Raw genomic sequence first — 19184 nt, 5'->3', positions numbered from 1 at the left:
CGCCAGGGTTGTGGGATCGATTCCCACAGGGGGCCAGTATGCTAAATGACAAATGTATAGCTAGCTTCCTAGCAGCAACAGATCAAATGAAGTTTTCCTATAGTAACACGAAACTGTCCCCTGCTTACACTTAAGTCATTGTAGTTTGACCTGTAGCATGTGTGATTAGGGGGACTGGTTGAGTGAAAAGCCACAGCCTTAACTTGAATAAGCATTTGTCCTGTCATTAGGGTCAGAAAATGAGTGATTAGTTTTCCGACAGATGTTTTCAAAAAGTGAGAATTTCAGGCACAATAAGTCGAGTACTGCTTAAATAAACCCGACTTGGGATGGTATATGTGCAGGAGCGCCACAATACCTTAGAGTTAATATTCTATAAGAGGAACAGGAGCTCAAGCTGTAGAACATTTTAGGCGCTGGTACTCAGCCCTGGTGAGCTCTTGCCCAAGTCAAGCACTGTTAGCAAGACCATTATATTTGTTCATAAAGCCAACTATCAAGTTTTACCATCATTGATACAAAACATTCAATAGGATGCTCACAACAACCAACTTTATGGGGATAAATATTGCTCACCAGCCAGTAAACATGAATATACAAATACAATTTATTGAATCACAACTTTTAATTTGAACGTAAAACATGCATAGGTGGCATTAGTGGATCAATGTCTTGGTATCATTGCTGATTCGCTTTGACTTTGTTGAAAAGGTAGTCCATCAGTTTCTAAATGAGAAAGATTAGTCAATTAATTGTAGGGGATATATTGTTCATTTTAATGAGAAATTCACAACAGAATAAATTTTACCATCAACTTCTGCATCTGGAGAACAGCCATGTCATCCAGTAACCCAATGTCGACATCTTCAACAGTATCATCCGAGAGGCACAATGTCTGGAGAAAATATGACTAGTTTAGACTGCTTGAAATAACTTAACCCCAACAACCTCAATATGAAAAGTTACCTCTCCATGGGCTGTAGAGATTGTTACATGTGGAGACAATCCAGACATGGAGCAATACAGGTGGTCATCACTGGCTGACTGCAAAACAGATCTAGAAACAGAATTAATTTGATAAACTCCGATATCCCTTAAAAGATTGCTGTTTTGAAACTGCAGTAAAAGTGCAGTAACTGCAGTCGACTCAACTGGTATTTTGGACCCAGTAATTGCAGAACTGCAGTTACACTGCACTCTGACTGCAATCTTTTTTTCATAAGGGATTGTGATAAGTGAAGACAAACCTGTGTTTTGTTCCAGTCAGTGGAGACTGATCACTGATTTTGGCAAGACGAGTTTTGGTTCTTTTTGTATTTGTGGATGTGGCACACCTGCAAGAACAAATGAGCAGAATCAACCAGAAGAGGGCGTTTCAGCTAACACTACTGAATTAGTTCAAATCAGGTGTTTGAGTGGTGGACTGGAATAAATAGGGAGAGTTACCGTAGGCTTCCCGTGCTTGAGCTATTGACAAGTGATCTGGCTTTCTCGGAACCCTTTAGAAAAAAAAATACAATTTAGTACATTTTCTAAGTGGAAATGCCCGGTCTGTTCCCAATCACACGTTGGTCTAATGCCATGCAAATAAAGTGGGAGCTAAACTATACCTACCGCTGCCTAAACATCAGCACCACAGGTAACTTCCACAACGCTGTGATCAATCTGAGACAAGGCAGGAAAGGCCTTCTACACCATCAAAAGGGACATCAAATTCGACATCCCAATTAGGATCTGGCTAAAAATACTTGAATCGGTTATAGAACCCATTGCCCTTTATGGTTGTGGGGTCTGCTCACCAACCAAGAATTCACAAAATGGGACAAACACCAAATTGAGACTGCATGCAGAATTCTGCATAAACATGGGTGTAGAACGTAAAACACCAAATAATGCATACAGAGCAGAATTAGGCCGATACCCGCTAATTATCAAAACACAGAAAATAGCCGTTCAATTCTACAACTACCTTAAAGGAAGCGATTCAGAGACCAGAGCCCCAGGACAGCTACACAATTAGACCCAACCAAATCGTGAGAAAATAAAATGCTAATTACTTGACACATTGGAAAGACTTTACCAAAAAAACACAGCAAACTGGACTGCTATTTGGACCTAAACAGAGAGTAGTGGCAGAATACCTGACCACTGACAACCAAAATTAACGAAAGCTTTGACTATGTGTAGACTCAGTGAGCATAGTCTTGCTATTGAGATGCAGCCATAGCCGGTCTTCTCTTGATGCCAGGTCTGTCTATGTGCACACTGCCCACAGAACGAGGTGGAAACTGAGCTGCACTTCCTAACCTGCCAAATGTATGACCAGAGAGACATTTCTCTCAGATTACACAGACCTACAAAGAACTCGAAAACAAATCAAATTTTGATAAACTCCCATATCTATTAGGCGAAATACCAGTGTGTCATCACAGCAACAAGATTTGGGACCTGTTGCCACAAGAAAAGGGCAACCAGTGAAGAACAAACAATTGTAAATACAACCCCTGTTTATTTTCCCTTTTGTACTTTATCCATTTGCACATCTTTATAACACTGTTTATTATCTATTTCACGTGCTTTGGCAAACATACGTTTCCCATGCCAATAAAGTTATTTGAATTGCGAGCTACCTTTGATGGGTCTGTTGTAGTCTTCCGTTTATGAGCCGATGCACCTTCACTTACTTTGACTACAGAAGTAAGAAATGTACCGTTAATGACAAGTTTATATGCATTTTAATTAATTAATGGAGGAAATAAACCATTACCTTTTTTACTGAGCTTCCTAGTGAGAGGCTGGTGAATCTCGGGTGACTCGGTCTGTAAAATATGTTGGATGTTGACATTTCTACAGTAAGCCACAAGGAGGCAGCACTAAGCCATTTATAGCCAGTCGGATAATCGATATCCTACCTTTATGGCGATTGTGACTTCACCTGCCGAAATGTCATCCGCTAGGAAAGAAAGGGTGGAAACAACATAAATAAAAACATGCATGCATTCCAACAAATAATTAAAATACAATTGAAAATCGCACCATTTATTAAATCTATTATCAAGGTTTTTTGAAGCGCAGGTGGCATTTTCATCAATTCCACTTTGAAAACCCGATCTACTGTTGCAAGAGTCTGCTCCAATTTTGCCTCCATCTCGTTTATACGGTCCTGTGCTGTAAAAGGAGAACATAGTGAATTCAGTTCATTTGAAGAACATGGAAAACGGACGGTAGGGTTAGGCCTACTTCAAATTAAAAACCTTCTTTCTCGAACTGTTGAATAAAAAGCGCCCGTTGCTTTTGGCGCATCTCCTTGCTAATTTCACCATCTGTGTGTCCTTCTGCCTGATTGCTGATTTTTCTTATCCTTCTTGGTGCCATGGTTTCATCAGTGTGCCTTTTCCCCCTGCCTCCACATCACCTGAACGCTGATTTATAACCTTCAGGACACCAGGTGTTCCTGATCAGACAATTGACCTTAAATTGACCCTAGAATCCACTAATAACGCACCTCACTAACCATTAGTGCTGGGCTAGGACAAAACTATGTCCTGGGGGTCAATCTAATATTAATTTAAAAGATGGCCAAGTTTAAGATCTATCAACAGTTCATCACTCAGTACTGGAAAGCTGATGTTTTCTTTGGTGGAAGTGTGACATGCAGTTATTCAATGACTGGTGGAGAGTGAATTGTCCTCCTGTATTAGAGGGTAAACTGTTTAATGTTGAACTGTGTCATTGTCGTTTCTGATGTTTGGGTAAATGGCTAAACATTAGATTCAGTAGTTTCTCCAAGTACAATCATTCAATTCACATTGCATGAAACCATTTACACAGGCAGCCCAATATTGATATTTTTGTCCACTAATTGGTATTTTGACCAATCACATCAGATCTTTTTCAGAGCTGATCTGAAGGGTCAAAATACAAATTAATGAAAAATATCAGTATTGGGCTGCCTGTGTAAATGCAGCCTTCATTTCAGACAAAAGCATATTTTGAATCTTCTCTCAAAATGGATCTCAAAAGTATTTATTGTACAAAACAGAAATAATAACAAAAGAAGAAATGCAAATCTGGAATTATTTTAAATATCGCATATCCAAAACGTAAACAAGACAAGCAAACACTGGGGTTAACAGTCTTATTTCAGTTAGAAACTACGTTGATATGTATAAGCAAATCGATGTTGAACCCAACACCTTTTCCAGTTAACTTTCAGCTCATGAAGAAAGAATGATGAATACAAACCAGGCAAACAAATGAAAACAAACATTTAGCAGAAAATGTGCATTTTAAAAACATTTCATTGTATTGATAAAAAATATATTAATTTGCTGACATTCTCAAAAGTCACTCAATGTAAATTACAGCTTGTCGCCATTGAAGGCACCTCATTGCAGTCAAATGGTTAAAAACAATTCATGTTTTGAGGTCAGTCAAGAGTTTCATACATTGAATGGCTGCCGAGGTTAGGTTAATGCTTGAACACTTCATTCAGCATTAAACTGCATACAAAAATAGAGATGAGATGATATCAGAGAATAAAAGTTCATCAGCTGGCTGAATTAATTGGTTTAACTGAAGCTTTTAGACTGCCTTGTGTGGGTCACTACGCTCATCTCCAACCTAAAAAATGAAATTGTAAACTGTTTCACTTTACAATAACATCTCCTGCGGCTCACAGTGTGCAGAAAGATAGATACTGGCAGAAGGATCCCAAAAACATTTTACAAACAAAAACCCAAAAGTGCATTCAACCCACCATCTCTATTACATTTACATTTTTAGTCATTTAGCAGACGCTCTTATCCAGAGCGACTTACAGTTAGTGAGTGCATACATTATTTTATTTTTATTTTTCGTACTGGCCCCCCGTGGGAATCGAACCCACAACCCTGGCGTTGCAAACGCCATGCTCTACCAACTGAGCTACATCCCTACCGGCCATTCCCTCCCCTACCCTGAACGACGCTGGGCCAATTGTGCTCCGCCCCGTGGGTCTCCCGGTCGCGACCGGCTACGACAGAGCCTGGATTCGGACCAGGATCTCTAGTGGCACAGCTAGCACTGCGATGCAGTGCCTTAGACCACTGTGCCACTCGGGAGATCATCTGAGATGAGTTGTGATACAAATGTGAATGATATACTTAAAGCCACTGTCAGTAAAAAGCGTAAACAATCTATGCAATAAATAGCCTAATAAGGGGACATGCCGATATACAGAATTACCAGAACCTACAATTCCCTTGGTTTGACCTTTAAACTCATTTAAGAGTAGCACACAAACAATTGCATTTCTTTCCATAACAACCACATAATGGCCGGCACTAAGCACCTGTAACTAAGCACCCGAGAGTACAGACATTCACCCCCCAAAAAACCCCTCTCCAAGTGCATCTGTCATGCTAGATAGGTACTGTATGGGTAAACCTGTGCCCAACAGGGAGCTATGCAGGCTCAAAGCTTTATGACTTGGACTGATAGGATGTTATAAATGGTTAGGAGAATCCCTCCCTGTTGTTTTTCGGATCAGAAAGAGCTGATGTAGCAGTACTCATTGCCCGGAGTCCATGACCTACATAAACAATCTCTGTTTTCCAGTTCCATTTGGCACATGGAAAGGTACAGCTGGTTCCAAGATAATATTTGCACTTACAGTGCCCCATTGTCTAGATCTCTAACACTAAATGCCTCTAAGGAGACACAAAAGCCTCAAGACAGATAGAAAATACAACACAGTGTAAATAACTTCCCGGGCACAAAAACAACAAAATGCATATTTTTTAAACCAGAACATTGTGTCCCATTCCCCAGTGCATCCTCTATAATGGAGAACCTTCGCGTACATCACAATTTACATTGCTTTAGTGTTAAAGGGGCAATCAGCAGTAGTTGCAATAAAACGTCCTCCCTGCCCGTTCCAATCAAAATCTGAGGGATGGGACTGGAGAATTGTAACCAAATTCAAAGCCAGAGCTATGGATGCAAGGACTGATCATCCATGATATCAACATTACACAGTTTTAACCGTGTTAAGGCTATATTGTTTACATTTACAAAGCTTATATATTTTGGGTTCTGATGGGGTACGACAGCTTGAGGCATTTATCAGATGTATTCTTCAAGAATCAATGGGTACATCGATTTACAAGTCCTAAAATGTATGTATGTAGCAACTGCAGATTCCCCACACCTTTACCTCGTCTGACAAAGGCACAATGTCTCTTAAACACAAGTACTGTTCCTAAAATCAGATTAAAACTTCAAGCAATCATAGGTTACACTAGCAGAGGAAAAAAGGGGTTACTTTTTTACTTTACGTTAGTCGATACCTCTGTAAATGCTTTTTTATTTAATGCTGTGTTAAACATTCTCAAACTGGGACTATCTGAACTATTCTAGAGCGTCATCCTCTGTGCTCTCATCTCTTTGGTTCCTCCAATGATGCGTACTCCTTCAGAAACTTGATATGGAAATCTCTGAGCTTCTCCAGGAGTACCTTCAGCTTCTCTGTCGTGGGCAGAATGGTCATTCTAGGGGGAAATCATATGCAAAACAATTTAGCGGGTAATCTCGGTTACCCAGAAGTAAAATTCTCCAGAACGTTGTTACATGTGAATCTGTCCACGAGAGATTACTTAGCGGGCAAGAGACAAACAGGAAGGAAGAGATCAATGCAGAGTAAACACAGCATCTGTAAGATATAGAAATAGAGCTGGAATGAAAGGAGGCCAGCTAGTCAGTTAGCTCCTTTCAGCCTAGTGTAATATTAGCAATTTCCATCTCAGTTAAATCTTTTTAGTTTACTTATGCAAGCGAGATGTCAGTGCCTGACCAATTTGAGCCTGGTAGACGTGGCACTGTAATGGTTAGGTTACAATGCTTCAATGTAGGTCACTAGCTACTGTTACAATCTGATTTGAATCCAACTGGTGAATCAGGACAAACAAAACACTGTCACAGACAATCTTTCTGAAAGGCTTCTCTAAATTCTTCCGTCTTTGTAAATGTATGATGGTCAGCAATGTTTCCATGAGTTGAGCAGTTACCTGAAGTGATAGGTCCCTTCCCTCTGGCCGAAGCCACTGCCTGGAACGAGGCAGATGCCAGTCTCCTCAAGCAGCCTCAGACAGTACATCATGTCAGGAGACATTCCCAGGGACTGCAGAAGAGAGACACAGTTACAAACCTGTTTTTCTAGTTTCGGGTGTGGAGGCATATAATTATATGCAGATGCCAATTTGTGGTCAGCTGCACAGTACCTACACCATGCAAGTTTTATGCATGAAGTGAGTTCTCCGAGTTGAGAAGTGACAAATTCACTAATGGACAAATGGGTGTAGAAAGGAATCCCATTTTAGCAGTAGGTTTATAGATGGCTGTTAGGTGAACAGACCTTGGCCTCCTCCACAGCTCGTAGGGGGATGAAGATGCGGGGGAAGGCGTACATGGCTCCCTGCACAGGGTTACATTTGATCCCAGGGACCGTGTTGAGGATCTGCTCAGTCATCTGGGCCTTCTCAGCCAGAGCTCCAAGCACAGCACTCTTCTCCTGAAAGACAACACGATACACAGAGGTCAGACATGGGTCTTGGATGACAATCAAAACTGAACACTAACAAATGAACCCTAGAGCATTGACCCCCCCCCCTCTCTGAACATTGAGTGACAGACCTTGTGGAACTGGAGATAGGAGGGTTCGTGTGGCAGAGGAGGGTTGACGATGACATCCATGGCAGCCTGTCCAGAGACAGGGGGACACAGCCTCACAGAGAGCAGCTTCACCAGCTGTGCCTTGACCTCCAGGTCGAGGTTGAGAACCTCCATATAGCCCCCTCTAAACCCACACCTGCAGGGGAAGAGGACAGAGGAGAGGGGAGCGTTAGTGTTGGGTACACAGTCACACACAATAGAACCAAACTGGAGTTTATCCTAGATCAAATCAACCATGGCAAGGACAATCCGATGAGCCAGTCAGTCTGCATTCCAAGGTCATTGTTTTTTTTGGCCTGGTAGCCTGTGTTGTGATTTAGCCAACTCGTCTGACGTTTAAACAAGCATGACAACGCAAATCAGGAGTTGGCTAAAGCACAGCACGGATCTGTCTCCCACGGCAACATGGCGTACTAACGCAAAAGGCAAACATTTTACAGAGTGCTCTTGTAGATCAAATACATAAGACTAAGGGGCTATAAGAGATGGACAGCTTGTTATGGATACATAGGAACGTGTAATGTAAGTCATTGACTACTTATGGCGGTCAGACGGAGAATTCAGAGTGAGCACAGACAGCGTGTGGTGTTTTAAGGGTACTTTGGGGAAATAGTAACCCCGTGCGAGGGGCACGTGGATATGAATACTCACTCTCCTGAGTAGCCTTTGGAGGTGGAGTGAAATGAGGCCAGCTCGACCGTGTTGAAGTACTCTGGGCCCATCTCATAGAGCACCTTCTTAAAGGAGTGGAACTGACAGTCTGGGGAGTACACGTTGTCCTGATACACCTGGACACACACATAGGAGGATTATATCAATGGAGAATTGATACTTCTCATAGGACTGGAAAAGTTGAGAAATAGTTGGTGTCGATTCAGATCAATACACTACAATAGTTGGAAACGGCAAACAATTACCTCATCGGACATAACAAACAAATTCTCCTCGTAGGCAAAGTGGAGGACTTCCTCGATGCACTTCTTACTCTGCACTTGACCTGAATATTGCCAGAGAGAAAGAAAGGAGAAGGGGTAGGGAGAGTGGTCACCACAGGTGCTGAAATTGAGTACATGGGCAACTCTCCATGGGCCTTCCATTTGTACAGGGGACACCATGTCTACAAAGACAGAATGTACTGTATTATGGAGGCAGCTGGAAACCAGAGGACCGCAGTATTACCTCACGGACGGTTACTAGCCTGGTGGACGCGAGGGAGAACTGTGACACACTGGTCTGGACAGGAGCCCGTTGTTATTCACACAGAAGTTGGCTTGAGTTTTGATTGTGTGGCTGTTAATGTGGGTGTTTGAGTGAGAAATAGTTGAACCAATCAGTAAAAAAAGCAGAGCCCCATTCATTATGAACATCATGGAGCCTTTCCAGACTCTGAAGTCAGGAAGACTTCAAGTTAGGTGTCAGGCAGACTATTACATTACAGCTTTACCGAGTTATGTTACAGCTATGTAAGAGGGAGTCAGATTCCTTGAACATAATGTCAGCTTGTGAAGACTGATCCAGTTTCCTATGCAGGCTATAAACACCCATCAGCTACCCTACATGACAAAGCAGAGTAGAGGGGGTTCCACATATAATATCTTACACAATGACCCTTGGCCTAGTTGCTTGTTTCAATTGGTTGTACAGTATCAACATAGCGACCTCTTAAAGTTAATCATCATGCTTATTGGCCTTATGGGACATGGGAAACATTTGCAACATATATATTTGAGATGCTCATGCTTGGATATGTTGGATACTGGTCTTGGATGTGGTGGAAACTGGTCTTGGATGTGTGTGATATTAGTCTTTGATGTGTTGAACACTGGATAGCCACATTACATAAGGAGCCTAATCTCATTGTTCTGGCTGGTGAGACCCACCGGTAGGGTTGCCTGGATTGATGATGCAGATGACTCTGGGGTGACAGTGCTCCTTGGCAGCCTGGTAGGCTCTGTGGAGCTCGTTGATATCCAGGGCCCAGCAGTTGTCCTCGTCCAGGTAGTAGTTGATCTGAACGGCCTCCATCTCAGAGATGGCTGCAGAGTACAGGGGGTACTGAGGGATGGGGATCATCACACCACTCCTGGACCGGCCCTGGCCCGACACCAGCATTTTCAAGATGCTCTACGATCAGATGAGAATATCGTTTCACAACAGCAACAACTAGTAGGAAAGCGACTCACTGTCAAAAACATGAATATCCCTAATAAATCCAATGAACTTTCAGTCACAGCTTACATTAAACAAATACCAACCAACTCCCTTTTGTTTCTAAGAGGATTATTCGAAAGGGTTGAGAACTAAAGACTTACCACGATGCCATCACTAGCTCCGGTGGTGAGGTAAATATTGTCCCAGTCGGCAGGCACACCCTTATCCCGTTGCTCTATGTAGACAGCAATGTCCTGCCGAATACAGTCCACTCCCTGGCTGGCACTATACGACCCTGGAGTTAACACACACACAATATGGTATCAACTCCGGATTTGGTTTTCATGTTCTGTTTCAGGAAATAAATGAGAGCTTAGATAACTTCAACTTGCATACACTTTCTAGCTCCACCGTACAATGCAGTTTTACATGAACTATTAGGCATATCTTGCAGCAAATGTAGGTCACAGAAAGAATTCAAATGCATATCGTTGTAACGAAAACACTGCTAGGTTCTGGATTAACCTAGCATCCTGTTCTTTGTCAGTGAGACAATTCTGAACCCATCAACAGTGCACAGGAGGCCAAATCTCCTACTTGGTCAGCATTTAAAGCTATATTATTAGGCTATATTTCAACACAGGAAAGTGAGTGCAGTGCACTCAGACAGGCATACAGTACACACCCAGGCTCTGTCCCCCACAGCCCTGTAGGATGCGACGGGCACGCTGTTTGGCATCCTCCGGGAAACTAGGGCTGTTCAACAGATCTGGGAATGAGCAGAGTGCCACCACCTGAACATACAGACAGGAAGTGTTCATGTTAACTTCACCCCCATCAAGACACACAGACACCTTCACATTTAAAATGGCAATTTATTTTACATAATATGTAAATAGCATTACATAAGCTTCCCTGGTGAACCAACAGGAGAAAAAACCTTCTTTCCCGAAGCCATCCTTCCACACAATCATGTTTGCACTTGTACATCTTGTACAGTTCTAATGGAATTTCTGATTCCTGTATGTAGCCATTGTTGCATGTAAGGACTAGTACGTGTGGAGGAGGAAGATATGTTGTGTTCTTTCACTCTGAGAATGGCTTCTAAAGCAAATCAACAACACTCATCTGAACATTACTCATTCTATCGAGAGGACTCATGGGTTTACACAATGACAGACATAAAATAAGCAACTTAAAAATGGCCTTCCATTTTACCAATATGAAGTACATAGGCGGGTTGGTGGTTTAGCAACAAAACCGATGCATACGCAACTATGGGGCAAAACAGATGGGGTTGACTTAGATTGTTGTCAACATGTAAACTATATTTAGTCTCCAATGTTTATTGAAAACAAATTAATTTGCACAGTTGTTGGTTAGCTAGCTAGCGAATTTGTGCCATATTAGCATTGACATGAAATAAGTCAAAACAAGACATCAAGAGCAAGATAAAACTAGCTGAAACGTGCCACCTACAATTCCCCACATGGCTGCTATCTGACCGTTCAGAATCATAATGCACCGCTTCCGGACCCATTAATGTGCGTGCATCATTTCTGTAACATTGTCAGCCAACCCGTCAATAGGAGGCTAGTGTAGCCTAGCCACAAGTAATTTACACAATCTGTTCTGTGTTTATTTGTTTGTAGTGAAGTTGCTAGGTGGTGGAGAGCATGTTTGCAGATGAGATTTAGGGCAGAACCTTTGACCACAGTCAAATAGGCAGCATGACATTGGCACACAGGTTCTATGGTTCCATAGCAGTAAATATTGGGGAGTGAGGCCAGGGACACAAGTCACCTTGGACAGTGACATAGCAGTGGCATTGACTGGCATCAACAAAGCTTGCTGCCTTGCAAGTTACTGAATCACATGGAAAGTTTTACGACAGAGTTCCATGGTCACACCGGTCTGCACACAATGTCATCGGTAACTGACAGATTTATTTTCAAGCCACCTGACAACGCAAGTTTATTATAGACAAAGGAAGGTGGGCGGTGCAGAGTTAGGCTTTATAGAACTACTAAAACTAGGCTATATAGACTTCACATACCGGTACTTCAACAATATAAAAAATTAAAAACAGGCCTCCTGGTAAAGCTAGCCTACTAGTTCATTCAATCACTGGGGATATTATTTTAATGATAATGGAAGATCTGAAGTGGGCTGCCCTGGGGGCGATTGTAGTCCTGGGCGATATGGCCTAAAAATCATATCTCAATTTTTTCAAACTTATGGACGATTCGCGAGATATATACAATGCATTCAGAAAGTATTCAGACCCCTTGACTTTTTCCACATTGTTACGTTACATCCTTATTCTAAAATTAACATCAGCAGTGAAGAGGTGACTCCGGGATGCTGACCTTCTAGACAGAGTTGCAAAGAAAAAGCCATATCTCAGACTGGCCAATAAAAAGAAAAGATGAAGATGGGCAGTCTGAGATATGGCTTTTTCTTTGCAACTCTGCCTAGAAGGTCAGCATCCCGGAGTCGCCTCTTCACTGTTGACGTTGAGACTGGTGTTTTGCGGGTACTATTTAATGAAGCTGCCAGTTGAGGACCTGTGAGGTGCCTGTTTCTCAAACTAGACACTAATGTATTTGTCCTCCTGCTCAGTTGTGCACCGGGGCCTCCCACTCCTCTTTCCATTCTGGTTGGAGCCAGTTTGTGTTGTTCTGTGAAAGGAGTAGTACACAGTGTTGTACGAGATCTTCAGTTTCTTGGCAATTTCTTGCATGGAATAGCCTTCATTTCTCAGAACAAGAATAGACTGACGAGTTTTAGAAGAAAGTTCTTTGTTTCTGTCCATTTTGAACCTGTAATCGAACCCACAATTGCTGATGCTCCAGATACTCAACTAGTCTCAAGAAGGCCAGTTTTATTGCTTCTTTAATCAGCACAGTTTTCAGCTGTGCTAACAATTGCAAAAGGGTTTTCTAATGATCAATTAGCCTTTTAAAATGATAAACTCGGATTAGCAAACACAACGTGCCATTGGAAGACAGGACTGATGGTTGCTGATAATGGGCCTCTGTACGCCTATGTAGATATTCCATTAAAAATCAGCCATGTCCAGCTACAATAGCCATTTACAACATCAACAATGTCTACACTGTATTTCTGATCAATTTGATGTTATTTTAATGGACAAAAAAATTGCTTTTCTTTCGAAAACAAGGACATTTCTAAGTGACCCCAAACTTTTGAATGGTAGTGTATATGTAGCAAAAAAGCTGCAAAAACAAAATAAGATATTTGTGTTCTCTGAAGAGGGGATGGAGGTGGATGGGCTAATAAAAAAGAGACTAACTTCTTGTAGCAGGAATTATAGAAAGTTAACACAGGTCTCATAAACAATCTCTCAAGCACAAGCCCATCTGCTAGTGAGTAGCCAGCTAACCTTTATATTTCAAGTTTAGCCAAATTATATATATTTGCTTGCTAACAAGGTAGAACAGTTTAATTGTTATGAACACACCCTTGTCTATCTCCAACTGTTTGAACAGCATGCTAGCCTGTCCATTTTGTTCAGATGTTGAAATCAAGTGGCCTACCTTATTTCTCAGAATGAGAAGGAGTTGCCAATTCTTTATACAATTGTGTTTTATGCTTATTGAACAATTATAAAACACAGACTAGACAGCTAGTATAACAGTCTTTGGCTAAAATGCTTCTAGCGGTACATGGTCCTGCAATGTCTGGCGTGACAAATTGAGCATTCATTTTCCAGAATCAATGTTCATTGCTACTCTTGTTTTAGTAGTGTCCGCTCTGCGCACAATTTGAAGAGTTGAGACATAAAAAGGGTATTGTTGGAAAGGTTAACTTCTCTATTACAGTAAAATGTCTCTGTGTTTCGGTGTCCATTTTTCCTTTAGTTTCCTTATTTACTTTATTAAAAAAACTCTGCTTTGTTTGGAAAGGGCTCATAAGTAAGAATTTCACGGTAAGGTCACGGTAACCTGTTGTATTCAGCGCATGTGACAAATACAATTTTATTTGACCAATTCTGTTGGACCAAACCTCAAATGCAAATAGCGAGTTGAATCCGTTTGTCAGAGAGGAAGAAGTGATCTCTCATCTTTGTCGTTGTGAGTGGCAGAGGGGAGGGGCTTGGTGTGTGTGTATATTGGAAGGTGCACAGCTCACAAGTCATTGCTCACAGAAAGAGCGAATGAGACGAGACCAAAAAGACATGAGAATAAGTGGACATAAACGCTCATAAAAAATTTAAAAGAACTTGATTCTTGAGATACAGATATTTGGAAGATCATGCAAATACATAAATTCAAATTAATTCAATATCGCCCAAGGCGATTGTTATAACAATGTGGAGCACAAGACTGGACATAATGTAGCCCCATCTCTGGAATGTGCACTTTCACTAGAAGAGACCAACAGAACACCCCATACTCTGTGCTCTGAGTCTGTGCTCATGCCCAGTTAGCCTATCCAACACGAATTTGCTGGGTGGAATTCAACAGTAAGTAGAGTAAGAATATGCTTCATGTTTTGTTTTCTTCTAGAATACCAGATAGTGATAGATAACACATTTCATGCTTCTGTTAAGAGATGAATGTATTATTAAGTATTAATTAAGGTGATCTCATTTCCAACCTCTCGATGAGCCGAGGACATTCCTCTAATGTTTGCAAATAGTAGCCTAAACAAAACAGTAGATGTGCATCCTCACCAGCCAAACTGATGCCCAGCCAAGGATGACTGATTTAGTAACTCTGAATAAACAGATAGCCGTCCTGCCAGAATATTTCCTTAGCAAGATCATTACATTTACATTTTATCGAATCAACAGTCCAGTTAGAGAGGGTGATTATGGAATTAGGAGTCTATTTGACCTTGTGGTGGTTATGGTGGTAGGACAGGTGATGTAAATATGACTTTGCAAGACCACACTTTTCCTAACCCATCCCTGCCCCTCACCTGACGGAGAAAGGTGATTGGCTTCTGCCCCATGGCATGTGAATCTCCAATGTTGGCTTTGATGACCTCAGTGAAGGGGTGTTTCTGACCCTGGAGGAAAAAAAGTACAATTTATATTCATGTTGAGAAAATTGCAATTTTTTAAATATCCCTGCACATATGAAGAACTATACTGAAAAAAAATATGAAATGCAACAATTTCAAAGATTTTGCTGAGTTACAGTTCATATAAGGAAATCAGACAATTGAAATAAATTAATTTGGCCCTAATCTATGGAATTCACATGACTGGGCAGGGGCGCAGCCATGGGAGGGCATAGGCCCACCCACTTGGGAGCCAGGCAGACCCACTAGGGAGCCAGGCCCAGCCAATCAGACTGGTGGCTGGTCTCAGACTATCCCACAGGTGAAGAAGCCGGATGTGGAGGTCCTGGGTTGGCATGGTTACACATGGTATGCGGTTGTGAGGCCGGTATGACGTACTGACAAATTCTCTAAAATTACGTTGGAGGCGGCTTATGGTAGAGAAATGGTGGATGGATTATCTTGACAATGGATAAAATGCTCACCAACAGGGATGTAAACAAATTTGTGCACACAATTTGAGAGAAATAAGCTTTTTGTGCAAATGGAACATTTCTAGGTTCATTATTTCAGCTCATGAAACATGGGACCCGCACTTTACATGTTGCATTTCCATTTTTGTTCAGTGTAGTACAGATCTAAGTAGGCTATTATTTCTATCAGTGTAACTGTTGAGGCAGATTTAGGCCTACAAGACAGAAGAGTATATTAGAGGAGTTGTTACAGCAAGTGATGGATCAAATAATTACTCCAGTCATGGTTGGGGTCAAAGAGCAAATACATTGCATGATTATGTATACTGGGGGTTTATCATTGATTGACACCATCCATTACATGATGTATTAGCCTAACCCAAGTGCTGTAGGCCTACAATTACATTTGAATGCCCTTGTGTTGGCCCAGTCTCTAAATCATATTTTTGACAAGAGTATGCAGGGGACATAAAACGACCCACCCTAGTGTGGTCTTGTATCTGTGGGTGGTACGAGGATCATGTGCTCCTACCGACCCCTAGGAAGGCACCTGTTTCAGGGATATTATTAGTTGAACTGCCATTGCCCAAGGCACACATCAATCAACTTTTCCAACATGACAGAGAAGCAAGTGAGTGTAAGACTCAAGTGAAAGGAGAGTAGTGTGAGTAGATTTCAAAGACTGGTTTTCATTCAAGTGGAGTGTGGGCTATAGGTCAGTCACAGCATTAGTCTGCATGAATGAATTCCAGTCCACTGATCTTGTAGCTCATAGAATTACATTTACATAAAATTATCCCTGTGTTGTAGCTCATCTCCATCATTGAAGTAAACTAGCCTAAACTTACCCACACAACAGTCTGGATCACAAGGAGTCCTTCCCTGATATTAATTTAAAGGCATCACTAAACAGCACATTGTGTACATGAATAGCAGTTGAGCCACTGATACCATTATCTTTCGATGAGCTTTCACTAGCTAAGCTCATCATTGCCTGGGAACCAGAAGGTTCAAAAAGGGACTTGCACAGTTGAGCTATCTTTGTTGCAGGTGCATGGTAACAATTGAATAACACGAGAGAAAATAGAAGCCACGCCCACTGCTCTTGCTTGTATCACTGTTCTTTATTAAGCTTTACATATTGGCCTCAAGGCCTTTGTCAGAGCTTTTTACCCCCCTCCCCCCGAGTGTTAGATTCTGGAAATGGTCCTATAGAAGCAGAAATGTTGAATATAATTAAATGCGTTTACTCTACTGGTTGTCTGCGTGGTTGGTCATTTTGCAGGTAGGAATTTGAGCCAATCTATCCACAGGAAAGTATTATTAGACCAACTTTTCAAAGCACTGAGTTGCGTTCAGAATTATATTACATGAAGCAGGTCTAAAACCATGTAAACATGCGCACTGTAACGTTACGTTTGGCAAGTATTCATGCCTTGCGTGCAAGTATTTGCATCATGTGTGCATGCTTCAGGTTAAAGTTATCTGAACGCACTACCAGTGCTTTGAAAAGTGTTAATAATACTTTCCTGTGGATATAGTCTCAAAGTCCTACCTGCAAAAGGACCAACCACGCAGACAACCGTTTGAGTAACTTCAAATGTAATTGTATTCAACATTCCGGCTTGTAGTGGACCGTTTCCAGAATCAAACAAAACAAACCCCCAGACGGTAGATTTAGAAATTCACTGTCTGGTGCGGGAGGTCCCCTGTCAAAGCTCATCACTGCCACGTCCATGAGGAGGGACCACCAAGGTTGAGAAAATCATGAGGCAGGATTGGCTCCTTATCACACACCTACAAGGGGATGGGCATCCCAACTCGAGGAGGATGATGCAACATTGTATCAGCAGTGAGAGAAGACACTACACACGTCCTTCTAGATAAACTAGCTAGCAAGCTAACGTTACGTCTCCATTTCCCCAACTGTCGTTCACTATTTTAGTTGATCCTACAAAACATGAGAGCACATATCCATGACTAGTTAGCTAGCTTGCTTGTTTGCTCAGGAGGATGTGCCAACGTTACGGCTGGGTAAAAAGCTAGTTCTCGGTAAATGCTGGTTAGCATGAGCCAGCAAGCTCACCAAGTAAATGTTTTCCTCACTAGCTAGAATGATGGGCAATGTGTTTTCACCTGCTGCAAGCCTCTCTCAATGTCCCCAGCCTTCGTGACAATGGCTCCTCTCACAGCGTACTCCACCGCTTTCACCTGCGGATTGATGGTGTCCATGGTCAGAGTCTTTTCTCGCATCTTGCCATTCTCTCTCAATACCACGGTTGCTCCAGCTGTACTGAATCTCTTCAGTCCATACTCTTCAACTGGTCCTTGTGTTTTGAGTCGTATGGACTGCACTAAACATGAGGTTTCCCGAGCCTTTGTCCGCACAAGGGCTGGAGACTGGTCAAAAACACCTGCAATCAATGATCTATTTGCCAAGTGTTGAAGTCGATGCATGATCACAGCAGGGTAGCTAGAAGAACCACGACGAGGGAAATTAATGACCTAGAGCGCGGCACATAAACGCGTTAGCTAGCTCTCTTTCAGTCTTTGAGCGTTCGTTCACTGGCAAGCAAAAGCGGTGATGGATTGCTTCAAAGTTATTTACAATTTTAATTAAAAGCGTTTGTAAATCCACGAAATCTAAAATGAATGATGTTCAAGTATGACACAACAACCATACCGACGATCGAATGCAACGCACCACATCAACTACGACCATACATTTTAAACCGCGTCCCTCTACAATCCTTTCACGGCAGAGGTGGATGCTGGGTATTGTCGTTGTTTTATAGAATCTCCTCCCTAACTATATGCTTAGACATACGTTTCCAAACTACAATACCCACCCCGATGGAAGACGGCTGCGAAGAACGCCGAAGGGCGGCTGACAGCTGGAGATAGCTGAAAATGAAGACCGGTAATATGAGAGAGGAAGAGGCGATGCGAGAGGGATAACTGGGCACAAAATCTGTTTTCTCCAGCAGGTGGCGATGTTTCGTTTTATTCGCTCACAAAGTGAGGAATTTTAGTATAGATGTAAAAAAGAGAGTGTAGAATTTGTTCTACCAAAAAATTTTAATGGCTTATTTGCTACGTGAGGCTTATTTGCTACGTGAGGCTTATTTGATGGAGCATTTGTTTCGTAATTGTTAGGTTGTTACGAGTGTACTGATATGAGAGGGACTCGTGACATCCCGGCAAAAACAAACAATTTCAGAGTTGTTCCTGTTGTTCGGACACGTATCTTCCCTCTCATTGGCTAGAATGGTCCCACCTGACCTTGCCTCCTCCTGACTGCCTTCCATTTTTAAGACATTTTTTAAAAATTGTTAGAGTAGCCACTTGAGTATCTGGTCAACATAATGGATAATCTGTGGTAATATCACCCAGGCAGGTTACATTTCTGTCTGCAACGTTGAATTTGCCCCAGTTAGGTTGAATTGCATTGCCCACACCTTCAATACTGGACCGCTAGGATTGGACTGGACAGACACTGGAACTCGACAGCCATTGCAACACTGACTTTAAATGAATTGTAATAATCAAAAGTGAGAATTGCCTGCCAATATGATACCAAATCTGGGTCTGGGTCATGTCAAAATGTGAATATATGTCAAAAAGTATTTGAGGTGGGTTTGTTTTTTATATTGAGTTTGCACTTTTGAGACCATTCCATTGGTGCCAATTGTACCAGGCACACTAAATCAAATGAAGCTCAAGTATTTCTAAGTGTTAGACATTTATTTTGACCCCCTGGGTTTGTTTGATACATTGCCAAATGTTATTCAAATAATGTTTAGTTTGATTCTGACCATG

General features: G+C 41.8%; 2 protein-coding genes across 5 annotated transcripts; both read right to left on the bottom strand.

The window, feature by feature from the left end:
• Window positions 1–536: 536 nt before the first annotated feature.
• LOC311111489 (borealin-2-like) lies at window positions 537–3375 on the bottom strand (the record flags this gene model as incomplete). Its single annotated transcript, XM_084154226.1, has 10 exons — window positions 537–726; window positions 809–895; window positions 967–1057; window positions 1248–1334; window positions 1447–1499; window positions 2631–2689; window positions 2768–2819; window positions 2913–2953; window positions 3037–3168; window positions 3255–3375. The coding sequence occupies 10 exons, from the start codon at window positions 3373–3375 to the stop codon at window positions 679–681; spliced, it is 771 nt and encodes a 256-aa protein (XP_084010352.1). The 3' UTR covers window positions 537–678.
• A 635-nt stretch (window positions 3376–4010) lies between these two features.
• On the bottom strand, window positions 4011–18304 carry LOC311111804 (alanine aminotransferase 2-like). 4 transcript variants are annotated; one of them, XM_084154658.1, is made up of 12 exons: window positions 18215–18304; window positions 17502–17576; window positions 14809–14898; window positions 10547–10655; window positions 10023–10156; window positions 9591–9834; window positions 8628–8707; window positions 8362–8498; window positions 7672–7846; window positions 7394–7549; window positions 7047–7159; window positions 4011–6530 (listed from the first exon to the last, which is right to left on the bottom strand). In XM_084154658.1, exons 3-12 carry the CDS (start codon window positions 14839–14841, stop codon window positions 6419–6421), a joined length of 1293 nt encoding a protein of 430 aa, XP_084010784.1. In that variant the 5' UTR covers window positions 14842–14898; window positions 17502–17576; window positions 18215–18304; the 3' UTR covers window positions 4011–6418. The 4 variants fall into 4 exon arrangements, with proteins under 4 accessions (XP_084010784.1, XP_084010782.1, XP_084010781.1 ...); XM_084154656.1 differs by lacking the exon at window positions 17502–17576 and having other exon boundaries at window positions 18215–18266; XM_084154655.1 differs by lacking the exon at window positions 18215–18304 and having other exon boundaries at window positions 17502–18205.
• Between the last annotated feature and the right edge of the window lie 880 nt (window positions 18305–19184).

The sequence above is a fragment of the Coregonus lavaretus genome (assembly GCF_964263955.1).
Source record: "Coregonus lavaretus genome assembly, chromosome: 37".
Taxonomy (NCBI): Eukaryota; Metazoa; Chordata; class Actinopteri; order Salmoniformes; family Salmonidae; genus Coregonus; species Coregonus lavaretus.
This window is presented reverse-complemented; position numbering and strand designations above follow the sequence as displayed.

Excerpts from the sequence above, each read along its gene's own strand:
- LOC311111804 (XM_084154655.1), bottom strand. The coding sequence starts at position 17,822 with ATGCATCGACTTCAACACTTGGCAAATAGATCATTGATTGCAGGTGTT. Across the intron at positions 14,899-17,501 it reads TTGAGAGAGGCTTGCAGCAG|GGTCAGAAACACCCCTTCAC; the intron begins GTGAAAACACAT and ends TTTTTCCTCCAG. Across the intron at positions 9,835-10,022 it reads GAGCTAGTGATGGCATCGTG|AGCATCTTGAAAATGCTGGT; the intron begins GTAAGTCTTTAG and ends ATCTGATCGTAG.